This window comes from Pelophylax lessonae (assembly GCF_965119305.1).
Source record: "Pelophylax lessonae genome assembly, chromosome: 4".
NCBI classification, from domain to species: Eukaryota; Metazoa; Chordata; class Amphibia; order Anura; family Ranidae; genus Pelophylax; species Pelophylax lessonae.
Window position 1 is genome coordinate 54,071,269 of NC_138771.1, and position 23,629 is coordinate 54,094,897.

Here is a 23,629-nt window from a genome sequence, read left to right on the forward strand (position 1 = left end):
AGTAATATGGTTACATTTAATGAAGGTTCAACATTTAGCAACTCACATGGTTGATAATTAAAATAGGCACATCTAAGTATGCAGGCATCCGGGGTAAAGCTGTCCACATAGACCATCTTCTGAACCACCGACTCTCACCACTGTCAGTCTGCAATCCTGACCGGGAAGAATAGCCTGCAGCAGAGTGATCTGAAAGTGAGGCTTTGAATCACTCATGGAGTGCAGCGGGGAAGGGATGATGAAGATGGTCTATGTGGACAGCTTTACCCCAGATGCCTGCATACTTAGATGTGCCTGTTTTAATCATCAACCATGTGAGTTGGTAAATATTGAACCTTCATTAAATGTAACCATATTGCTACACTTTAGAGGCTCCTCTCTTCTTTTTTATACATGACACTACTTGTATATCAAGTCAAAATTTAATTTAAAAATGTGCTTGTCTTGCAAAGCGCTCTCAAACCAAGTTACTCTCAAACCAAGGTTTTACTGTATCAATATTGACAAATGATTGCTAGTAGATAACATATAATTAATACATAAATGTCCTCATATTTATTCATAACATACCATGATTGCACATACTGATATCAAAGATGACCTCAGTGTCTCTCTAGTCTAGCAGCAACATAAAACCATGGATAAATAATGATTAAAAATAATATTCCATAAAAGTAATCTGGTGATTGAATCACATATGCTCTATGGAATGACTCTATGCTAACAAAAACGACAAATACAGTGAATTTCTTTCTGCGTGGACCCCCTGGCTCTCCTACTCTATTAATCTGAACCCCTGATGTATTATTGATGCGCACATCTTGTTCTCGACACCTAATATTCATTCTACATCCGCCTACAAACCTATCTCCGGACTTACTGTGCATCCCCCCTTCCCTCCCTATTGTTCCGCAGTTGATCTGGTTTTGCATTTAGGCACTAGCTGTATCACAATACCAGTGTCACCATGAGAATGGCAACTTCCTGAAGGAGATGCAGGTGACTATTGACTAATAGGCCTCTCCACTTCGCTTCTACCAGTCAAGTCCCTCTAGCCAAATTGAGAGACTAGTAGGGGGCTTGCTATATCACTCTAAGTGGAGCCGGCCTCGGGACATCACACAAAAGGTCTTCTTCCCCCATGTTTATACTACCTGTTAATGTATTATATTGCAGTTATGTAAGCAGTGTGATCTTGTATTGACACTACCAGATGTTACTGAACGTTTGTTACTATTAGTTACTTGATACTCATTAAAAATATTGAACATAAAAAGTAATCTGGTGATAAACACATGATAGTTGAAACGTTGCATCCAAAACAACTCTTCGCGCTTTGTGAATATGTTCACTCATCAGGAGCCGATGCGAACATGAGTGTCCACAAGGGGGGGCAAGTGCCCCCCCCCCCGGAATCTCAACTTCCCCTTTAAAGTTTTTGTTAGGCCGCTTTATACCATTCTGTCTGGTCTGTTTATTAATTCTGTGCTCCTATGTCTGTGTTTTAAAAAAATAAGCCGCTCTTTACCGGTTTTTAGAGCGCCGATCGCCGCTCACGTGATCTGCTGGCTCTCTCCTCTCCCCGTCTAACAGCTGCCTGCAGCGGGCAGGGCTGAGGATTCCCCACTGACGTCAGTAAGGAGGGAGGAGAAGGGGAGAGGCAGGGGGTCATGTGAGTGGCGATCAGCGCTCTGAAAGCTGGTAAAGAATGGCTTATTTTTAAACAACACAGACACACGGGCACACAGGATAATTAAACAGACTGTAGACAGGATATGAAACTGCAGCAGCAGGAGGGAAGGGGGAGCACTGACATAGGAGCAGACAGGCAGGAAAGGAGGGGGAAGAGAGGACAGAGGAGGACAAGAGAGCTGCGGATGACGATGGCACGTAAACTGACCACAGTGTCAGGGCTCAGCCACCATGGGTTACCGTGGTCAGTTTACAGAGGGGAGGACATAGCCAGGCAGGATCAGCCAGGTATTTTAGGTGATAGAAGGGGCCAAATTTCACAGCACAAGCACTGTGCCCTATAACATGCTTTAAGGGAACAGGATCAATACTTTTTTTTAAAATAACAAATGCTTTAAAAATAAATTCTGCCATTTCCCTTTTAATAATAAATATTCACGAGTCACTGATGTCACCTTCAGTACAATAATGAAAAGGGGCGGAGCATGGATGACCTTAAAATGATGCCCCCCCAAAAAAGGTTCTGTGGATACCCATGGATGCGAAGTGTATATATGTACGTATCTACAATGAGATACAACCTGATTAATATAGTATGCCAGTATTTTTTATTCAATTTTTATTCTTTATCAACCAAGAAAACCATAAAAAGAGGTCAGAGCCTGACATTCACAAAGAGACCGTCTCTTAGATGATGGGGAAGCCGTGGTGGTGAGATCAGTAACAGGCTTATATCCCGCAGCTCCCTCTCTGCTCATAAATGTTTGTGATGTTTGTGCTGGAACCATCAGATTTCTTAGGAGATCCTTTTTATCATCAGAAAAAGGAGGGCAGCGTGGGCTCTAAATTCAGGATATTGCTGCTGCTATTCTATATTGGAGGTTATGGAAGGCATTTTAGATACTGGAAGTAAAGCTGGCCTTACACTTGTAGAAATTTATTCAAAAATTGTTGTTTTCAGAACGCTCCTTCGATTCTCTACGAGTTAAAGTAGAGGATTTAACAATCATTTTCTAGCAAAGCATGCAAAAAAAAAAAATGATGGACAAGGATGGAAATTTTTTGTTGAATCTAATGGGAACAAATTAATTTCTAATCATTGAATTTGCTTCCAACCGAGAAAAATCATAACTTGTCAAAGTTAACTGCTTGCGGACTGCCCGCCTGCAATGCAAAGCGACGTAGTCATACGTTGTTGCCTGCTTTCGGGTTTAGGGCATGCGTGCCCCTCCACCCGACACCAGCTGTGATGGGACCTGGCATTGGTGCCGGCGGTGTGTATGCACATGCGCTAGATCCCAGTGCATGCGCTAGATCCCAGTGCATGCGCTAGATCCCAGTGCATGCGCTAGATCCCAGTGCATGCGCTAGATCCCAGCGCATGCGCACACATGTCAGTTTCCTGGTGTGTCTGCATGTGCAGCATCTCATACCTGACTCCTGGTATGGTACGTCACACATCACAGAAGGTAGTTTATGAGATGCTGTGCACGTCGCAGGAGTGTGCGCGCAGAAACAGGGAAACAAACACAATTTTGGTGCCTAGGCCACATCTGGCCAGTTTCTTCTAATGTGCAAGGGGGAGGGGGGAGGAGGAGGCGTTAAAATAATTGATAAAGTTCCACTTTAACAATCGATCAAAATCCACTTCACCTGTGTACGGTGTATTCGATTCAGTGGGTTATCGATTGATAATTTACAAATACAAGATACAATAATATCGTAAAGGAGAAGTGTGGGATTTGAAAAAAAAATCTAAATATTCACCTTCAGCTCACTCTCGGCTGATCTGGGTCACAGGTGAGCATAAGTAAGTGCACTCCTGTTACCCATAGCCAGATCTAGGAGGGGCTGTGTCTGCAAGAGAATTCGATCTCAACTGATCGCTGTGTGGGAAGGAGGAGCTCTGCTGGGTGCCCTTGTCCTCTGCTCGCTGAAAAAACACACACAAGAGGGTGCAAGCTCATCATGCATTACCACTAAACAATTTATTAAAACCCCACAGCCAAGGGGATACTCACAAACATAAAAAAAACAGCAGACATGTACCATAGATGCTTCAGCCTTGGACAAATTGTCCCATCATTAGACCATCTGGTCGGAAACTGACACATTTTGGGAAACTCACTCTCTTCCTCAAAAATAATGATGGTGGTAATGCATGAGGAGCTTTCTAGATTTGTGGAGGGCTTCACCTGGTTTTTGTGGATCTAGTGACTTCCCTGCTGACCCCTATACTCGGCTCCACTAACCCCTGTCCTCCACGCTGCTGACTCCTGTCCACTGCCCTGCCAACCCCTGCCCACTACCCTACTGACTCCTTGTCCTCCTCACTGCTGACCCCTGTCCTCCACCCTGCTGACTCCTTTCCACTGCCCTGCCAACCCCTGCCCACTACCCTCCTGACTCTTTGTCTTCCTCCCAGCTGACCCCTGTTCTCCGTCCTGCTGACCCCTGTCCTCCACCCTGCTGACCCCTGTCCACTGCCCTGCCCACCCCTGCCCACCCCTGCCCTATATCCTGCTGACTCCTTGTCCTCTTCCCTGCCGACCCCTGTCCTCTGCCTTGCTTACCCCTGTCTACCTGACTCCTTGTTTTCCTACTACTAACCCCTGTCCTCCACCATGCTGACCCCTGTCCCCCGCCCTGCTGACCCCTGTCCACTGCCCTGCCAACCCCTTCCCACTACCCTACTGACTCCTTGTCCTCCTCCCAGCTGACCTTTGTCCTCCCCCCTGCTGACCCCTGTCCACTGCCCTGCCAAGCCCTGCCCACTACCCTACTAACTCCGTGTTCTCCACCCTGCTGACCCCTGTCCTCCACCCTGCTGACCCCTGTCCACTGCCCTGCCAACCCCTGCCCACTATCCTACTGACTCCTTGTCCTCTTCCCTGCCAACCCCTGTCCTCTGCTTTGCTTATCCCTGCCTAACTGACTCCTTGTCTTCCTACTACTAACCCCTGTCCTCCACCCTGCTGACCCCTGTCCCGCGCCCTGCTGACCCCTGTCTAGTGCCCTGCCAACCCCTTCCCACTACCCTACTGACTCCCTGTCTTCCTCCCAGCTGACCTTTGTCCTCCGCCCTGCTGACCCTTGTCCTCCACCCTGCTGACCTCTGTCCTCTTCCCTGCTGACCCCTGTCCACTTTCCTGCCGACCCCTGTCCATTTGCCCTGCCATCCCCGGGTCACTACCCTACTGACTCCTTGTCCTCCTCCCTGCTGACACTGTCCACTGCCCTGCCAACCCCTGCAACTACCCTACTGATTCCTTGTCTTCTGCCCTGCTGGCCCCTGTTTTCTGCCCTGCTGGCCCCTGTTTTCTGCCCTGCTGGCCCCTGTCCTCCACCCTGCTGACCCCTGTCCACTGCCCTGCCAACCCCTGCCCACTACCCTATTGACTCTGTGTCCTCCTCCCTGCTGACCCCTGTCCTCCAGCCTGCTGACCCCTGTCGTCCAGCCTGCTGACCCCTGTCCTCTGCTTTGCTTACCCCTGCTCACCTGACTCCTTGTCTTCCTCCCTACTAACCCCTGTCCTCCACCCTGTTGACCCTGGTCCACTGACCTGCTGACCTCTGTCCTCCACCCTACTGACTGTTTGTCTTCTGCCCTAATGACTCCTTGCCCTCCACTTTGCTGACCCCTGTCCTCCACTCTGCTGACTTCTTGTTCTGCACACTACTGACCCTGTCCTTTGCCCTGCTGACCCCTGCCCACCTGACTCCTTGTCCTCCGCCTTACAGACCCCTGTCCTCCACCCTACTGATCCCTGTCCACTGCCCTGTCGACTCTTGTTCTGTGCCCAACTGACCCCTGTCCTCTGCCCTACTGACTCCTTGTCCTCTGCTGTACTGACCCCTGCCCTCTGCACTACTAACACCTATTCTTCCATCTGCTGACCTTGTCCTCTGCCCCACTGAAACTCCTATACACTGTCCCATTAACCCCCTATACACTGTCCCATTAACCCCCTATACACTGCCCTACTAACCCCTATACACTGTCCTACTGACCCCCTATGCACTGTCCTACTGACCCCCTATACACTACCCTACTGGCCCCTATTCACTGTTCTCCTGACCCCCTTAACACTGTCCTAATGACCTTCCATCATCTGCCCCTTGCCATTTTTATTGCACCCCCACATCAGAAAGGCAAGATCTGGCCCTACTGTGATCCTCAAGAGAAGTATGACCAAAAAATCTTTGGCCATACTTTTAACTATTGATCAAATTACACTTCCTCGTGTGGTGCATATTGATTATTCCTATTGGGAGAGATTGATCAGAAAAGAAATTGGTCATTTATTGAAGCATGTAAGGGCATCATAAGAAGACCTGCCAGGGTGGAAAATTTGGCCTCGATTGGCAGGACTGAGCCTAATCAATCATTTATTGGATCGTATTACAACAGATTGGATTATAAGATATGATGGATAATTTATGGTGGCCATACTCGCTTTAATAAATGATTGATTTATTTTTCTGATCAATCTCTTCCTTTAAAAATAATCAATCTATAGTTGACAACTCATACAATATAACGCACACAGAGGAATTGGATTTTGATCGATAGTTAAAGCGGTCCTTTAGACTCCCAAAGACGATCTCGCCTCTCCACCCCTCCTCCCTTCTTCTGCAGGAATAGGGCATTACTCTTTTTTTTTCCTTTTCTTTACTTTTTTTAAAAGTTAAAGTACGCCCCGCCTACCCATGCACGACCCCAAACACACCTCCAAGACAACCGCTGCCTTGCTATAGTAGCTGAGGGTAAAGGTGATGGATTGGCCAAGCATGTCTCCAGACCTAAACCCTATCTCTGGGTCATCCTCAAACGGAAGGTGGAGGAGCGCAAGGTCTCTAACATCCACCAGCTCCGTGATGTCATCATGGAGGAGTGGAAGAGGACTCCAGTGGCAACCTGGGAAGCTCTGGTGAACTCCATGCCCAAGAGGGTTAAGACAGTGCTGGAAAATAATGGTGGCCACACAAAATATTGACGCTTTGGGCCCATTTTGGACATTTTCATTAGGGGTGTACTCACTTTTGTTGCCAGCGGTTTAGACATTAATGGCTGTGCGTTGAGTTATTTTGAGGGGACAGCAAATTTACCCTGTTTTACAAGCTGTACACTCACTACTTTACATTGTAGCAAAGTATCATCTCTTCAGTGTTGTCCAGTGGCGGCTGGTGCTCCATGAGCCGGGGGGGGGGGGGGGTGGTAGTCGGACCGCACCATACCACCCCCCCCCCCCCCCCGGACCACACCAGGCCGCACACCAATACCCACCCCACCGGTCACTGGCTCACTCACCCTGCCTGGTTATGTGGAGGGAGGCAGGGCAGGCAGCAGCAGCAAACGGCGACGGCGGCCGCAGCTTTGGCTTCTTCGTCCTCAGTCTTCTGCGTCTCCTCCGTGGACAATGGCATGGCTTCTCCTTTCGGCCAATCGGGAAATGGGTCTCAGGCCCGTTTCCTTATTGGCCAGGAGGAGGATCCGTGTGACAATAGCGAATTTTCATTTGCTATTGTCACACAGCTGGGTGGGCTCGGGGCACAGAGCCCACCCCTTTTTTTTAGCCTATTAGAGCCTCTGGCTCTAAACACATGCTAAAAAACAAAACAAAAAAAAAACCCCATTGAACTCCATGCGTCCGGCGCCCTGCATGTAGATTAGGGGGCCGGACCAGGCCTGGACTGGCCTAGCGGGATACCGGGAAATTTCCCGGTGGGCCGCCGGTCGTGGGGCCGCTTTAAGATGCGGCCGCTGTAAGATGCGGATGCTTTAAGGATTTGACCGCGCTGTGATGGCCGCTGCAGCCCAGGCCTGGCCCCCGCTGCGCTCCAGTGACGGATCTTTCCTACTTCAGCCACTATGAGCGGCATGACGTCACATCCGGGCGGCGGGAGCAGCTGTGTGAGTGTGCGGCGGTGGAATGGATCATTCATCTGACTGCAAGTAACTCTGCAGGACGGTCACGGGGGGGGGGGGGGGGGGTCACGGCGCCTATCCCTCCCATAGCACACAGACGCCAGCAGCAGCAGCCTGACTGAGAGTGACAGTGACTGAAGGAGCGGAGACGGAGCGGAGCAGAGCCTGAGACAGCCAGCTGAGCCAGGCAAGAGTAAATGGGCTGGGGCCTGGGGGATCTGGACCTCTTGCATTTGGGGGGCAGCATATTTTAGGGCCCCTACTAGTACTTCAATGCTAACCTACCCCCTCCCCCTAATACAATTAGGGGGAGCGGGCTTAGCATTGTATTAGGGGAGGGGGGATCAGCATTGTATTAGGGCCCCTAATCTGACATCTCCTGTACCATGTCCGCACAGCCTCTGACATCTCCTGTACCATGTATGCACAGCCTCTGACATCTCCTGTACCATGTCCGCACAGCCTCTGACATCTCCTGTACCATGTCCGCACAGCCTCTGACCTCTCCTGTACCATGTCCGCACAGCCTCTGACATCTCCTGTACCATGTCCACACATCCTATGACATCTCCTGTACCATGTCCGCACAGCCTCTGACATCTCCTGTACCATGTCCGCACAGCCTCTGACATCTCCTGTACCATATCCGTACAGCCTCTGACATCTCCTTTACCATGTCCGCACAGCCTCTGACATCTCCTGTACCATGTCCGCACAGCCTCTGATATCTCCTGTACCATGTCCGCACAGCCTCTGACATCTCCTGTACCATGTCCGCACAGCCTCTGACATCTCCTGTACCATGTCCGCACAGCCTCTGATATCTCCTGTACCATATCCGCACAGCCTCTGACATCTCCTGTACCATGTCCACACAGCCTCTGACATCTCCTGTACCATGTCCGCACAGCCTCTGATATCTCCTGTACCATGTCAGCACAGCCGCTGACATCTCCTGTACCATGTCTGCACAGCCTCTGACATCTCCTGTACCATGTCCGCACAGCCTCTGACATCTCCTGTACCATGTCCACACATCCTATGACATCTCCTGTACCATGTCCGCACAGCCTCTGACATCTCCTGTACCATGTCCGCACAGCCTCTGATATCTCCTGTACCATATCCGCACAGCCTCTGACATCTCCTGTACCATGTCCGCACAGCCTCTGACATCTCCTGTACCATGTCCGCACAGCCTCTGATATCTCCTGTACCATGTCCGCACAGCCTCTGACATCTCTTGTACCATGTCTGCACAGCCTCTGACATCTCCTGTACCATGTCCGCACAGCCTCTGACATCTCCTGTACCATGTCCACAGCCCCTGACATCTCCTGTACCATGTCTGCACAGCCTCTGACATCTCCTGTACCATGTCCACAGCCCCTGACATCTCCTGTACCATGTCTGCACAGCCTCTGACATCTCCTGTACCATGTCAGCACAGCCTCTGACATCTCCTGTACCATGTCTGCACAGCCTCTGACATCTCCTGTACCATGTCCGCACAGCCTCTGACATCTCCTGTACCATGTCCACACATCCTATGACATCTCCTGTACCATGTCCGCACAGCCTCTGACATCTCCTGTACCATGTCCGCACAGCCTCTGATATCTCCTGTACCATATCCGCACAGCCTCTGACATCTCCTGTACCATGTCCGCACAGCCTCTGACATCTCCTGTACCATGTCCGCACAGCCTCTGATATCTCCTGTACCATGTCCGCACAGCCTCTGACATCTCTTGTACCATGTCTGCACAGCCTCTGACATCTCCTGTACCATGTCCGCACAGCCTCTGACATCTCCTGTACCATGTCCACAGCCCCTGACATCTCCTGTACCATGTCTGCACAGCCTCTGACATCTCCTGTACCATGTCCACAGCCCCTGACATCTCCTGTACCATGTCTGCACAGCCTCTGACATCTCCTGTACCATGTCAGCACAGCCTCTGACATCTCCTGTACCATGTCTGCACAGCCTCTGACATCTCCTGTACCATGTCCACACATCCTATGACATCTCCTGTACCATGTCCGCACAGCCTCTGACATCTCCTGTACCATGTCCGCACAGCCTCTGATATCTCCTGTACCATATCCGCACAGCCTCTGACATCTCCTGTACCATGTCCGCACAGCCTCTGACATCTCCTGTACCATGTCAGCACAGCCTCTGACATCTCCTGTACCATGTCCACACATCCTATGACATCTCCTGTACCATGTCCGCACAGCCTCTGACATCTCCTGTACCATGTCTGCACAGCCTCTGACATCTCCTGTACCATGTCAGCACAGCCTCTGACATCTCCTGTACCATGTCCACACATCCTATGACATCTCCTGTACCATGTCCGCACAGCCTCTGACATCTCCTGTACCATGTCCGCACAGCCTCTGATATCTCCTGTACCATATCCGCACAGCCTCTGACATCTCCTGTACCATGTCCGCACAGCCTCTGACATCTCCTGTACCATGTCAGCACAGCCTCTGACATCTCCTGTACCATGTCCACACATCCTATGACATCTCCTGTACCATGTCCGCACAGCCTCTGACATCTCCTGTACCATGTCCGCACAGCCTCTGACATCTCCTGTACCATGTCAGCACAGCCTCTGACATCTCCTGTACCATGTCCACACATCCTATGACATCTCCTGTACCATGTCCGCACAGCCTCTGACATCTCCTGTACCATGTCTGCACAACCTCTGACATCTCCTGTACCATGTCTGCACAGCCTCTGACATCTCCTGTACCATGTCCACACATCCTATGACATCTCCTGTACCATGTCCCCACATCCTATGACATCTCCTGTACCATGTCCGCACAGCCTCTGACATCTCCTGTACCATGTCTGCACAACCTCTGACATCTCCTGTACCATGTCCGCACTTTTACCACTTTTAACTAGAATTTGCTCTTTTATATGTAAAGCCCTATATGCTTTCATATATGTCTTATCGATATTTAATACACTCTTCAAACTTGCTTTAAAATGCATGGTTTTCCCTTTTATGAAGAAGATAATAATGGCGTTATGCTGTTGGGCCGGTAAAATAATGCTATGGGCTGGTATGAAATTTTTTCCAGGGCTGAATTTTATTCCCAGTCCGGCTCTGGGCTAGACGCATGGATAGGGTCCCCAATGCACCAGCCGCCACTGGTGTTGTCACATGAATAGATATAATAACATAAATACAAAAATGTGAGGGGTGTACTCACTTTTGTGAGATACTGTATGTATCAAGTATCGGCACTTTGAAAACACGGAAGGACTATTTATTTATGAATTTAAGCACTATCACTTTATAAACTTGGTTGATTTATATAGATAGATAGATAGATAGATAGATAGATATCATTTTTTTATTTTTTTTTTATGAATTGATTATATGATTGTCATGTATTGCACTTTAGGTTATACTGTTTGAGTACTGATATATTGAAATTATTCCTAGAATTAAGCAGCGCATCGCTGATACCGTATTGACCCTTTTGTGAGGCTTACAACTTTGTAATCAGCAGCAAATATTTAAATACCTACCTGTTAAATTATTATTCCTGAGCGGGGATATACACACATACAAGACTAGAAGAAGATCTGATCCCCCCACCCTGATATAACCTTATCCAAAACTGACATCTCCTCTCACCCCCCCCCCCCCCCTCTGTACAGTCCCATGGAATGTACCAAACCGGATCCACTAATATTAATCCCCTACAACCAAGATAACCGACTCGCCTCTTCTCTTCTAGTTTAATTTAGTTAAAACTACTGGAATGTCGCACTGGAGGCACACCAGGGTTCTTCAATCCCTGCTCTTTCTTTGGTGGTCCCCCCCTGTAGGGCGGCGCGGAGTGGTACGCTCCATTGAAATGCCTGCGCTGGGCTCCGGTGCTGGGGACAGTCGGAGGAGAGCGGAGAGGAGATCGGGACCGGTCCTGCCGGGGGAGAGCGGAGAGGGGACTGCAAATGGTTCTAAAAATCCCTCTACGGAGATCTGTCAGCCTGAGCCCCGAACACCAACCTACCCTCACCCACCCAGAGATGACCGGACCTACCGCCCTGAAGATGGAAGCCAATATCCTGGTGCTGGGGGCAGACGGAGTGGGCAAGTCAGGTGAGTGATGCCAGGGGGAACCTACAGTCCTTGTCCTCCCAGAGATCTTCTGTATGCAACAATGTCATTGGCTGATACTTCCTGCAAAACTTACAATGTATCTAATGGTGGCCAAACACACTTCAGTTATTATTAATATTATTATTATGTATGTATATGTGTGTGTAATAATATTTAATAATACTGCATATTTATAATTCTACATTGTTATATAAATATTATTTTATTATTAATATTTACATACAAATGTAGATGTAGAATTATAAATAATAATAATTATTATTAATATTATTACTACACATATATATATATATATATATATATATATATATATATATATATATATACACACACACATAATAATAATATTATTTACATAAAAATGTAGAATTATAAATATTTATTATTATTATTATTGTGTGTAGTAATAATAATAATAATAATAATAATAATAAATATTTATGATTTTACATTTGTATGTAAATAATATTATTATTATATGTGTGTGTATATATATATATATATATATATATATATATATGCGTGTGTGTGTAATAATAATATTAATAATACATATTTATAATTCTACATTGTTATATAAATATTATTTTTATTATTATTATTTACATAAAAATGTAGATGTAGAATTATAAATAATAATTATTTTTAATATTATTACTATATATATATATATATATATATATATACACACACAATAATAATATTATTTACATAAAAATGTAGAATTATAAATATTTATTATTATTATTATTATTATTTTTGTGTGTAGTAATAATAGTAATAAATATTTATGATTCTACATTTTTATGTAAATAATATTATTATGTGTGTGTATATGTGTACACATATATATATCTCTATACATATATATATATAGAGATATATATATATGTATAATAATATTAGTTATAAATATTTATAATTCTACATTTTTATGTAAATATTATTATTATTATGTAGGATTTATATAGCGGCAGCAGTTTGCACAGCGCTTTACAGAAACAATTGTATTTCTTTCCTAAACAATCTCTCCCTATAGAAATAATCATTCGATTTTGATCAATAATTAAGATTCCATTCAACATTATTGATCACATCCTTGTTTCCATCATGTACTCTTACCAACTAAAAAAAATGATTGCATTTGTGAACAAAGTATCTGTGTTGCCAATCAATGCAAAACCATCAATAATTTTGCATCCGGAACATTCGATTTATGATGGCCATACGAACTTTGACAAATGATTGATTTTCTTTTCAGATTGATCTCTCTCAGTAGGAATAAACTATTGATCTGAGACACTCAGGGGAGTGGATTTTGATTGATGTGATACGATCATAGGTTGTTGATCACATCTTGGTTTCCACCAGTAATCTCATAATCTGATCAATCAAAATGTTATCATATTCAGGGAAAAAAAAGTATCTCAGTGCTGCCGATCAAAGACAAATCATCAATAATTTCCCGCCCTGTGCTGGCCATGTACACTATGGGGTGTTTATAATTAATAAATGATCAATTTGTTTTCTGATTGATCTCTCTCAGTAGGAATAAGTCCCGGTTCACATATATGCGATGATAGACATTGCATGTGGTTCGGAGCGCACTGCTCTTCAAATCACATGCGATGTCTGTGCGATGTTAATTCAGCCATACAGATTGTATGGCTGAATTTGCATCAGATTCAGACACAACTCACCCAGGACCCTTTTTGGGGTCTGCACCAGAATCGGATCGCATTGGGTGTTCACTCCTTTGTGATCTGATTCATGTCCAAACTGACAGTTCGCACTGCGATATATGAACTGATCTGGGGGTGTAGTTAACTTTGTATTGACACCCCCAGCGATTCGCATATGGCAGTGTGAACTGCCTGCGAGTTGAATGCAATGTGGATTTGCAGGGTTCCCGCATCCTATATGTGTGAACTGGGAATAAGCTATCAATCTGAGATACACAAGGGAGTGGATTTTGATTGATGTGATACGATCATAGGTTGTTGATCACATTTTGGTTTCCACCAGTAATCTCATAATCTGATCAATCAAAATGTTCTCATATTCAGGAAAAGAGTATCTCAGTGCTGCCGATCAAAGACAAATCATCAATAATTTCCCACCCTGTGCTGGCCATGTACACTATGGGGTGTTTATAATTGATAAATGATCAATTTCTTTCCCAATCACTCTCTTTTGATGGGAATAATCATTTGATGTGGAATACATGGGGGGGAGGGGGGGGGGGAGTAGAAGACAGTAAATAGTTAGGAAAGCATATTCAATTATCAACCTTCTCCCTGTTTTTACCATGTAATGTCATAATCTGCTTAATCCAAATACGATCGTATTCATGAACAAAGCTTCTCCGTGCTGATCAATGCAAAACAATTGATAGTTCCATACCCTATGACAGCCATGCAGGCTTCAATAAATAAATTATTTTCTTTTGTAGTCAAGAGCTTCTGATAGGAATAATCGATCGATGTTCAGCACACAGGTGAAGTGGATTTTGATCGATAGTTAAGATATATTCATAATTTATGAAGTTGGCAATCCCATTTCTGTTTCCATCATGTAATCTCATAATCTGATTGATCCAAATAGAGTCATATTCATGAACAAAGCATCTCAGTTCTGCTGGTCGATGCAAAATTATCAATTTTCTGCCCTATTGTGCCCATAAATTCTTTGATAAATGATCAATATATTTTCCAGCCAATCTCTTCCAATAGTAATAATCAAAAGCAATAGCAATATACTAAATACGGGGGAAATTTTAATTTAATAGTTGAAAGCTACAACTATAAGTTATGATCGTACATTATTGATCGTATCTCAGGCAGCCTCATAACCTGAGCGATCAAAATACAATCAAATTTATGACCAAATCAGCTCAGTGCAAAACGATCAGTCATTTTCCACCATGGCAAATCGACTTATGGTAGCCATATACACTTTGATAAATGATCAATTTATTTTCTGATCAATGGATGTGCCGCACACGGGGAACTGAATTTCAATTGATCGATGGTTAAGATCTGATCCTAAGTTATGTTCATTAGTTATCCACCGTGTCTCTAAATCCACTCACTATGTATTCTGATTGACCAAAATACAATCATATTCATGAACAAAGTATCTCAGTGCTGCTGATCAATAATTATCTGCTTTATGCTGGTTTTTCACGCTTTGGTAAATTATCAATTTATTTTCCGATCAAGCTTTCCTAATAGGAATAAACAATTGATCATCAACAACACAAACTGTGTGCCACACACTGGGAAGTGGAATTTGATTGTTAATTGGCAGATACAATCACAAGTTATCCATCATATCTCTGTTGCCACCATGTGTATCTGTGTTTTGTTTTGATCGAATCGCACATCGACCAGATTAAAAAAAATATGAAAGCTGTGTGGCCACCAGAAAATTTTTTTTTTATAAAGATTCCATATTATCTGTCCTTTAGCTCCCGTTTACACCAGTGTCAAATCGCATGACAAGTCGTTCCTCACTGCTGGTAATGGACCCAATCAAATAGCTGCGACGACTTTGAAAAATGTTCCTGCAGTACTTTTTTTCTGATTTTACTGCGACTTGCATAGACTTCTGTTAAATGAAGTCACAAGCCGCAGTGAAATCAGATGTAGAAATTGCACTCATAGGTGGCTTTGAAATCTGAAGTAGCACGATTTCAAAGCTGCGCCGGTGTAAACAGGGGCTTAGTCTGGTTGGCTGCATTCGTTTTCTTTTTCCAGGCTTTTGTTGCTTTTTCTTTTGCATCTAGTGGTGACAACACTCACTCACGTGATTGTTTTTTTTTTTTTAACACTCACTCACTCACCTGACTATATCTAACAGTCACTCACCTGACTATGTAGATCTAACAGTCACTCACCTGACTATATCTAACAGTCACTCACCTGACTATATCTAACAGTCACTCACCTGACTATATCTAACACTCACTCACCTGACTATATCTAACAGTCACTCACCTGACTATATCTAACAGTCACTCACCTGACTATATCTAACAGTCACTCACCTGACTATATCTAACAGTCACTCACCTGACTATATCTAACACTCACTCACCTGACTATATCTAACAGTCACTCACCTGACTATATCTAACAGTCACTCACCTGACTATATCTAACACTCACTCACCTGACTATATCTAACAGTCACTCACCTGACTATATCTAACACTCACTCACCTGACTATATCTAACAGTCACTCACCTGACTATATCTAACACTCACTCACCTGACTATATCTAACACTCACTCACCTGACTATATCTAACAGTCACTCACCTGACTATATCTAACACTCACTCACCTGACTATATCTTAACACTCACTCACCTGACTATATCTAACACTCACTCACCTGACTATATCTAACACTCACTCACCTGACTATATCTAACACTCACTCACCTGACTATATCTAACAGTCACTCACCTGACTATATCTAACAGTCACTCACCTGACTATATCTAACACTCACTCACCTGACTATATCTAACACTCACTCACCTGACTATATCTAACAGTCACTCACCTGACTATATCTAACAGTCACTCACCTGACTATATCTAACAGTCACTCACCTGACTATATCTAACAGTCACTCACCTGACTATATCTAACAGTCACTCACCTGACTATATCTAACAGTCACTCACCTGACTATATCTAACAGTCACTCACCTGACTATATCTAACACTCACTCACCTGACTATATCTAACACTCACTCACCTGACTATATCTATGGAGGGGCAGCATCAGTGCCAGGACAAGGTCATCCAGCGCCCAGGGCAAGGATGCTAATCTGCACCTTGGGGTTAGGGTCAAGGCACCCCCAATCCCTACAATAAACCATTGCGCCCAGGAAAACCGTCCCTCCTGCCCATCCCTTGTCCCGGCCCTTGACAGCACTCTCACCCTGCTTTCCTGATTTTGGACTACAAACTCCCCCCTCCTCCACTCCTCCCCATTACATAGAGAGAAGTAGTTTGGCAGGTTACAGAAGATAGATGGGAAAGCTGATAACAGTTTAGGATTTCAGTTCAGAGCACAGAAAGCCCCAAGGACACTGGATTTTGGGCAGGATCAACAGTGTTTTTCTGTTCTTGTAGAAGATGCACTTATGGCTGGTTCACATCAGAACACAGTGCTGGTAAACAGGGCCATCTTACTGAATGGGCACGCTGGGCAGTTGCCCGGGGGGCTCCACCTGCCTAGCGACTCAGCCCCAGTCAAGCATTAGTTTTGATTCCTGTGTGCATCCCGCCGGCGAACTTAGCAGGTGGCAAGCGCCTGTCGGCCTGCGTGGCTGTCAGGCCACTTGGGCCGTGGAGGGGGAGCCCACAACTGCAGGAATGTCTTTCTGCCTCCACAGGAACAGGCGCACACAGGACAGCTGAGTCTGACTCCCGTCTGTGTGGTCACCGGACCCAGACGCCGAACTTGTAAGTTGTCATTAGGCTGGCACTGCTGTACCAATAAATATCGCCTTATCAATAATTTGCATTTTTATGCATATTATGCATATTTATTATGGGTGATTGTGTAGGTGGGGCCCCAGTGCACTGCATTGTCCAGGGCCCTTTAATGCTTTTAAGATGGCACTGCTGGTAAGGAGTGTTTCCATGCACATTTCCCACACTGCACTGGAACATGCTGCCCTTGTTAGATGAGCAGGTATCCTTAATTGTTAATGGCACTCCAAACCCCTCTAGCAAATCAAGCGCATTTGTGGCCACCAAACCGCACGGTACTATAGTACCATGCAGTTTGGTGTGGCGCAATTCTTTAGAGACGTGCCTGCCATACTTTTTGTGTGTTCCCCTGCGTGTGGCAGCTCATTAAAATGAATGGGCTGTTAAAGATGGAATGCGCAAAAACGTGTGCGCTCTGCTGTGATCCGGTACTTAGTCTACAAATAAAACAAACCACCACATCTTAGGGCGCAGTTAGCTGCATTATAGGGTTGCCCCAATATATGTGCCGATACTAAGCATTTGTACAAGTACTTGGACTCGGGCAAATGCTGCGACACCTGAAACTGATACATTTGCGGTGCGATTTGTGCCCATACAAAATGAATGGGCTCAGAATGCACTGCAAAGAATTGCATGCGATTTGAACAGGAATGCGGAGCCAGTGGCATCTAGAGGTCATCTACAGCCCAGGGCAAACATGCCAAATTGCAACACCCCCCCCCCCCCTCCCCAAAAGATGTACGAGCAAAAATCCTCTCCTCCCAAAAAAAAAAACTGAGCGCTAATCTGCATGCTTAAGCTAAAATCCTTTAATGACACATATGCTCCCAGCACAATCCCTAAATCCCCCCCCCCCTCAAATTTCTCCTACTAGAAAAAATTTCCCCCAATACTTTCTAGTAGCACAAATCCCCCTCCCCAAAAATTTCGCCTCTAGCACAGACCCCCCCACGCCATATTACCATTTCTAGCACAGATTCCACACCCTATTATAAATCCTTTTCCCCCATCTCCCCACTCAACACAAATCCTTCCAAATCACCACTCCTAGCACACCTCTTTAAAGGACCCCTCTTAAAACAATTCTTACCCCCTGCCCCCCCAAAATCCCCTTCTTAACACATATCTTCTCCCCCCAATCTCCTTGTGGTGCCCACGAACTTCACATAATACCACAGTACCCAGGGCAGCCGGGCACTCGCATGAATCGCATGCAGTTTCCTGCACCGCTCCTGTGTGAACCCATTCTTGTCATAGTGACTTCAGCTTGAGTTCACACAGGAGTGGTGCGGGAAACTGCATGCGATCCGGACAGGAATAGCACCACATTCCTGTTCAAATCGCATTCAATTCTTTGCAGTGCGATTCAAGCCTATTCACTTTGTATGGGTTCAAAACGCATCGCAAAGGTATCGGGACTCAGTATCAGCGAGTACTTGTGTATGAGTATCGGTAATTTTACTTGCGGGTAAAAAAACGGTATTGGTGCAACCCTACTGCAATGTATTACATTTTTATTCTTGGGATTAGATATGCTTTATGTGCCATTAGGGCGGCCCCACATTGATCCGCTGCTCATCCGCTAAGGCACTGCTAACCTGCGGTTTTCATGCTGGTTAGCTGCACTTTCCCATAGACTTCCATGAGGTCCTGCGCTTTTGGTTGGCGGTTTCAGAAAGCATGCTATAACTCCTGCATGCTGCATCTTCGGTGCAGCAAAACCCCAGAACCTCATAGAGATCTATGGGAAAGCACAGCAAACCCACACAAAACCCGCGGATTAGCTGTGCTTTGGCCAAAGAGCAGTGGGACCACACCGGGGCAGGGTAAAGCCGCCCTCAATGTTTAAAAACCAGAAATGTGCACCTACGTGTGTTCCTATTTTTCAGACCCAACTGTATGATTGCCAACTTGGTCATAAGGTGACCATACACTGTACAATCTCCTTTAGATCACCATCAGCTATGGTCTTGCCTGGTTGGGTACTAAATAGAAGTATTGTTTTATTTGGTCTGCATATTACATAGTGTTGGTAAATCTAAGGATATTGTACAATTCTATTTTATAGTGTATGGACAGCTTTCCAGTTTTCGGGCAGACCTCATCAGAAGGTCCATGTCCGATTATGGGCAGCCTGATGTACAGTAAATGGACTTGTGTCCTGTTACATAGGATGACCCAGGTCCAAAAAAAAAGAAAAAAGGAAAATGTCTGCATCCTTTTCCATTTTTTACAACATAAATGTGACGAATCGGAGGTAATCAAGTGTAATCTGATGATTAAATCATCCGGCCACCCATGGATCTAATATTGGACTGGGTTTTAAACAGAAACGTAGAAAAGTGACGGAAAAAAAAGAAGTGGTCCATCGAGTCTGCCCATTTTATTTATTTTTTTGTTTGTTTTGGTATTTATTTATTATTGTATAGATCTAGGTTTGTCCCAAAAACATTGCAAAAAAAAATCTAGATATCACAAAAATGCCATCTGTGTTCAGTTTCTGCTCCGATTCAGCAGAGATCTGTTCAGCGTTTCCCTGACTAATCAGACCAGACACGGTAAACTGATGCATATCGAGGCTTCTAAATTTGGTCTGTACATATCAATGTCAATGACTGCTGGTCACAAAAAGATGAAAGAAGAAAAGTTGGGCAGCATGGTAGCTAATGCCTCGTACACACGCAGCGATTGTTGGCCATGAATTTTCGGCCAACGTCCGATCGGCCGATTTTCGGCTTGTTGATATGATGCTTCTGACAACCGACTGCGACTTTTCGGCCGAACAAAATCTGGCGTGCATGCTATAAAATACAGAACGGCCAATTTTCCGTCAGTCAGTACAGATTTTGGCAGATTTTGGCAGACAAAAATCAGATGAGCAAGACTGGGCATGCTCAGAGAAGAAAAAACACACGGAAAGTAAACCAGAACATGACATCACTTCTGCAGTTGGTTTTTGTTGGCCGAGAAAATTCGTGTGCAGTCTAGAGCACATTTCAACCAACACAACACTGGACAAAAAGACGGCCGATCGGTCGGAACGATAATCGTTGCGTGTGTACGAGGCTTAAGTGGTTAGCACTTTCACCTTAGCACTAACCTTGGTAATGAGTAAGCGACACATCCAGTCGTGAAACGCGTCTACCGTTTTTTCCTGCACTCACAGTGTGTACGTTTTATTTTGCCATTCGTTTGATGTGGAATATACTCCATTTTTGACCTTTATCGGAAGTGCGGTCATTCCTTCTTACTTCATAGCACTTTCACCTAGCAGCACTAGTGTCATTGGCTCGAATCCCAACTACGGCACTAACGGCACTACCTGCCTGGAGTTTGCATGTTCTCCTTGTGCCTGCATGGGTTTCTTCCCAACTTCAAAGACATGCTGGTAGGTTAATTGGCTCCTATGTAAATTGGACCTGGTATGTGTATGTATGAATGTGAGTTGGGACCCTAGATTGTAAGCTTCTTGAGGGTAGGGACTGATTTGAATGCACAATATACTCTGTATGTATGTGTGTATGTAGTGTATATGTGTGTGTATATATATATATATATATATATATATATATATATATATATATATATATATATATATAATGGCTTGACAAATTTGCTCAAAATCTAGGAGCCAGCTAAAAAAGTTAGGAGCCAGTCTTTTTTTCGCGCATGCCGAATGGTCGGCTTCTGTCAGACCGGCTGCCATACACAGGGGCCGAATGGCGGTCAGTTTTTATTGAACCCGCAGATGTTTCCTGGCATTTGACCCGTGTGTACTTGGCTTGATGGTGTGATGGACAGCGGCTCACTAGGGAAGGACAGTTCAGCAAGTTGGAGGTGATAGGAGATCCAGTATCTCATGCCACCTTAGGCCCCTTTCACAGGTGCGCCTCCGCTAAGTGGAATCCGCTTGCTCAGCGGGGATTTCTCTGCTAATCCCTGCTAAGCAGGAGGATGACCGTCTTGTCAGCTCCGCTACACAGAGCAAACATGGACACAGTCCCGCTCTCCTCTATGGGGCAGTCGGATGGAAATGGACTGCCTGTCCATTTCCATCCAATGCCACCTGATTTGATCCGTCGGACGGATGGAATGTAGGACCACCATCTGTCTGTTTTTAGCCGACAGGATCGGATGGCGGCGGTTGTCAGCAGACATCCTCTGCTCCATAGAGGAAACTGGAGGGTCTGATCAGGTCCTCCTGAAAAATTCACAGGCAGACCTGATTCGACAGCCCTTGTGAAAGGGGCCTTCGGCTTTGTGGCATGACAGGGAGAGAATAAAAAATAATAAAAAATGAATTTTAATGGGGGGAAAATAAAAAAAACTGTTTCCATCTCAGCTCCGCCAGTGACTGCTTGTTGCAGCTCTGGCCATCACAAGAGGGAGCCAGTTCCCCGATGGAAGTGTCTCCCTACAGTAGACCGCAAAACCGCGGCCTTAATTACCGGCCAGCGCAGCATCTCAGTCCGCGTGGGGGGCCGCAGTGTAGCCCAGGAGCCAGGCCGCTAATTCTAGTCGCCAATGCGACCTAGCACCTGAGGTTTGTCGAGCCCTGTGTGTGGGTGTGTGTGTGTGTGTATGGACATATATACAGTATGTATGTGTGTGTATGTACATATATACAGTATATGTATGTATGTGTGTGTATGTACATATATACAGTATATGCATGTGTGTGTGTGTATATATATATATATATATATATATATATATATATAATATATATATATATATATGTGTGTGTATATGTGTATATATATATATATATATTAGTGTGTGTGTACATATATACAGTATGTGTGTGTGTGTGTGTGTGTGTGAAGCACTGCGTAAATTGACAGCGCTATATAAGTACCTGTAATAAATAAGACAAAATTTATTTATTTAGAGGTAGATATTGGCGAGGCAGCAGCGAGGGTATGTACTCACATCATGGAAAGAATTATATCCCCCGATTGCTTTCAATGGCTAAATATGACCCATTCAAGTGAATTAGGCCACTCTGTAAGCACGTGTAATGCACATGGTTAAAGTGTGTTATTCTGGGGATCACGGGGTTAAATACCATGAGGTGAACAATGCCTTCCCACTGCCTGTCAAATGCTCTGTGAAGAGCAATTTGAAGGCAGGTCGCTCTTCTGAGTGCATTGCTAGGGTGAACGAGCCCTTAGCCCTTGTGGACAGCGACACCCACATGTAGTAACATATTGGATTATGTCTGGAGTGTGACACCCTGATCTCTTTGTATTAGTAATTACATGTGTAGCAGAGATTTCAACCTTCTGTCTGTAATATTTTTACTTTAATGTGGACTTTGATTCTCCTCCTTACAGCACTGACAGTTCGCTTTCTAACACGACGCTTCATTGGAGAGTACGGAGAGCTCGGTAAGTACACATTCCTTACACATCTGAGTCCAGACCATTATTAGATGTCTTTATGACCATCACATATTTACTGTTTTAAAGGGTTCACCTTTTCAGAAAAAATGTAAATGTGAAGAGCCAAGTCGCACAGCTGCAGGGACTCTGCCAGAGTAAGGAGTATGGTATTACACCTTATTCCTGCACCTCTAGACCAAATCGGCATTTACCCTTGTAGTGCAGGGGAGGGGCCTAGAGGGCCAATACAGGGGTACATTGTGCCTAATTCTTGGAGTTCATCTTCAAAGAAGTATAGCCAAAGCTCGTTTGGCTGTACTTCTGTGGATCCCGGGAGTGCAGTGTGCTCCTGTGACCCGTTTTCAGCAGACAGTGGGCTGAAGCCCCCTGTGGGCTGACATCACAAAGCCGGTCCAGGCTCGGGCAAGATTGCGACAATGGAGTTGGGATCCGCCCACATGCCTGGACCGGCACCCAGCTCAGCCACTCAGTGATCCGCTGAGAGCTTGAGCCGCCCCCCTCCAGTGAGCGAGAAGGGGGCAGAGCAGCGAGCCGGAGACTGACAGTCACAAGCTCTCTGCTAACGGAGCTGTGAGAACCAAGTGACCGGTGCTGTTTGATCGCTCGGTTCTTAGTCTTTAGGTGCCGGGGGACAGATGCAGCAGCTAGGTAAGTATGAATATTCCCATACTTCTCTTTTTAAAGCCAAATATTCACACGTAACCCCTAGACATTGCTTAAAGGGATTGTAAAGGAAGAAGGTTTTTTCTTTATCGTTTTGCATTCTATGTATTAAGATAAAAAACCTTCTGTGTGCAGCAGCCTCCTTCAGCCCCCCCCCCCCCCCAATACTTAGCTGAGGTCCCTCTCTGTCCAGCAATGTCCACGAGTGTCTCACCTGCCTGAGATTCTCCCTCCTGGTTGGCTGAGACACAGCA

General features: G+C 45.4%; 1 protein-coding gene across 1 annotated transcript in view; it reads left to right on the forward strand.

The window, feature by feature from the left end:
• Nucleotides 1–11,539: 11,539 nt before the first annotated feature.
• LOC309555225 (ras-related and estrogen-regulated growth inhibitor-like protein) overlaps nt 11,540–23,629 on the forward strand; it is a 38,563-nt gene continuing 26,473 nt past the window's right edge. The window contains exons 1-2 of the mRNA XM_082257115.1: nt 11,540–11,766; nt 22,644–22,697. Coding sequence (XP_082113241.1) covers nt 11,619–11,766; nt 22,644–22,697 — 202 coding nt within the window. The 5' untranslated portion in view covers nt 11,540–11,618. The remainder of the gene's footprint in view (nt 11,767–22,643; nt 22,698–23,629) is intronic.